At 40.9% G+C, this 2,096-nt stretch overlaps 1 protein-coding gene across 1 annotated transcript in view; it reads left to right on the top strand.

Annotated features, from left to right (window-relative positions):
* The window catches only part of LOC133623035 (cholesterol 25-hydroxylase-like), a 9,730-nt gene extending 7,892 nt beyond the window's left edge, over positions 1-1,838 (top strand). The window contains exon 2 of the mRNA XM_061985951.2: positions 1,153-1,838. Within this exon, the coding sequence (XP_061841935.1) occupies positions 1,153-1,507 (355 nt within the window). The 3' untranslated portion in view covers positions 1,508-1,838. The remainder of the gene's footprint in view (positions 1-1,152) is intronic.
* The last annotated feature ends 258 nt before the right edge of the window (positions 1,839-2,096 follow it).

The raw sequence follows: 2,096 nt of genomic DNA, 5'->3' as shown, positions 1-2,096 counted from the left end.
ATACATAATGTTGGATATAGAGGACACACAAATCCTTTATTTATTGAATCAAAGATACTGAAATTCTACGACATAGTGAATTTGCAAACAGCTAAAATTATACACAAAGCAAACTATAACCTGCTACCCAAGAATATACAACAATTCTTCTCAAAAAAAGAGGAGAAATATAATCTTAGAGAGAAATGTAATTTAAAACATTTGTATGCACGTACAACACTTAAGACCTTCAGTATATCAGTATGTGGAATTAAATTATGGAATGGATTAAGCAAAGCAATCAAACAATGTACTAATATGATCCACTTCAAGAAACTCTTCAAACTTAAAGTGTTTACAAAGTACAAAGAAGAAGAACCATGATAAACATTCTGTATTTATTTAACTCATCCATTCTTTCATTCTTTCACTCACAAACTAATCTTACTTATCTCAACATATGAAATGTAACTTACTTCACCAATTATTATTTATTTACTTATTTTTATTGTGATTACTTATGGAGTATATTGTGAATAAATTGAGAACAGGAAGTGAACAAAAGTTTTAGCAACTGTTATGTAAAAGAAAAGGTGTAGGATTAAATAAGCTCTGCTTCTTCCTACTCCTTTTCGAACATGTTGAATAGAGAAACTGGAGATTGTGATGTATCATGTTGTATGATTGCATGTTCGAAATAAACTCAAACTCAACTCAACTCAACAACAGAACAAATACCCAGAAGCCCTTGCAGCACTAACTCTTCCGGGACACCCCCATAATGTGTTAATTTCACGACTGTATATATCGGTATCGGTTGATATCGGAATCGGTAATTAAGAGTTGGACAATATCGGATGTCGGCAAGAAAGCCATCTCTAGCTGTATGTATACTTTTGACCCAGCAGATTTGCTCACATTTTCAGTAGAGCCATAATAAATTCATAAAAGAACCAAACTTCATGAATGTTTTTTTGTGACCAACAAGTATGTGCTCCAATCACTCTATCACAAAAAAATAAGAGTTGTAGAAATGATTGGAAACTCAAGACAGCCATGACTTTATGTTCTTTACAAGTGTATGTCAACTTTTGACCAGGACTGCATGTTTGTTATTGATGAGTTTGTTTCATAAGAAGCTTTTTCATGACTCAAGTTTGTGTTCCTCACCAGGGTTCCTTGGCTCTACTGCAACATCCACCAGGAGCACCACCGGCACCACATACCCTTCGCCCTGCAGGCCCAGGATGCCAGCGCCCCCGAGCTGCTCTCCCTGCTGCTCCTCGCCCTGGTCAGCGCCTGGTTGGTGGACTGCCACCCTTTGAGCCAAACCCTCTTCCACCTTCTTAACACTTGGCTGGCGGTGGAGGACCACAGCGGCTACAGTCTGCCTTGGGGTCTGCACAAGCTGCTTCCTCTCCTGGGGGGAGCCCCCCACCACCACGCGCACCACGCCCGGAACAATGGCAACTACGCCCCCTATTTCACGCACTGGGACCGCCTCTTCGGCACATACTCTGGCGATTGATTGACGCTTCGTTTGTTTTTCCCCTTGCGCAACATAGGGCATTCTAGAGATATGTGATTATTTAATCTTCGGTATGTAAGAACTACATGGTGGATGCTGGTTATTCTGCTTATTTTCCATACTTAACCACAGTTCTGTTTCTAAAAAATGAACTTCGGAAGGTCCCCAGTGTCACATGCAGTTTTGTTTCCGAGAGTGAAAGTTAAACACAGGAAAGTACCGCAGAGACCGAGGCAGGAAAGAAGGTCAGCAAGGACTGATCAGATACATTTTCTGTGGACCGGAAAGTTTTGTATGTCTTGGTTAAAATAAAGTATACGATTTATTTGAAGTCTGTTCACTTTTGTCTTTGCCACAGCTGCTTTCACTTTCTGCTGTCACTTCATAAACCCCCTCCTTGTTAAAGCCTGCCAGTAGAACACAGACGTGTCTGGATGGAGCTCAAGTTTCTATGTTTTCTGTCCCGGTTAAAGACCTCTGTGCCTCCACGGTCCTCAAGAGATGCACCCGCAGGGACCAGATGAAGGAACCAAAAACCACATGGTCTCGAGATGAGAAAGCTCTCAAGTCGGTTGTACACGCTGACAAT

The sequence above is a fragment of the Nerophis lumbriciformis genome, linkage group LG12, assembly GCF_033978685.3.
Source record: "Nerophis lumbriciformis linkage group LG12, RoL_Nlum_v2.1, whole genome shotgun sequence".
In the NCBI taxonomy this organism is placed as follows: Eukaryota; Metazoa; Chordata; class Actinopteri; order Syngnathiformes; family Syngnathidae; genus Nerophis; species Nerophis lumbriciformis.
The sequence above is the reverse complement of the archived record's forward strand: the minus strand, read 5'-3'. Positions and strand labels throughout refer to the sequence as shown.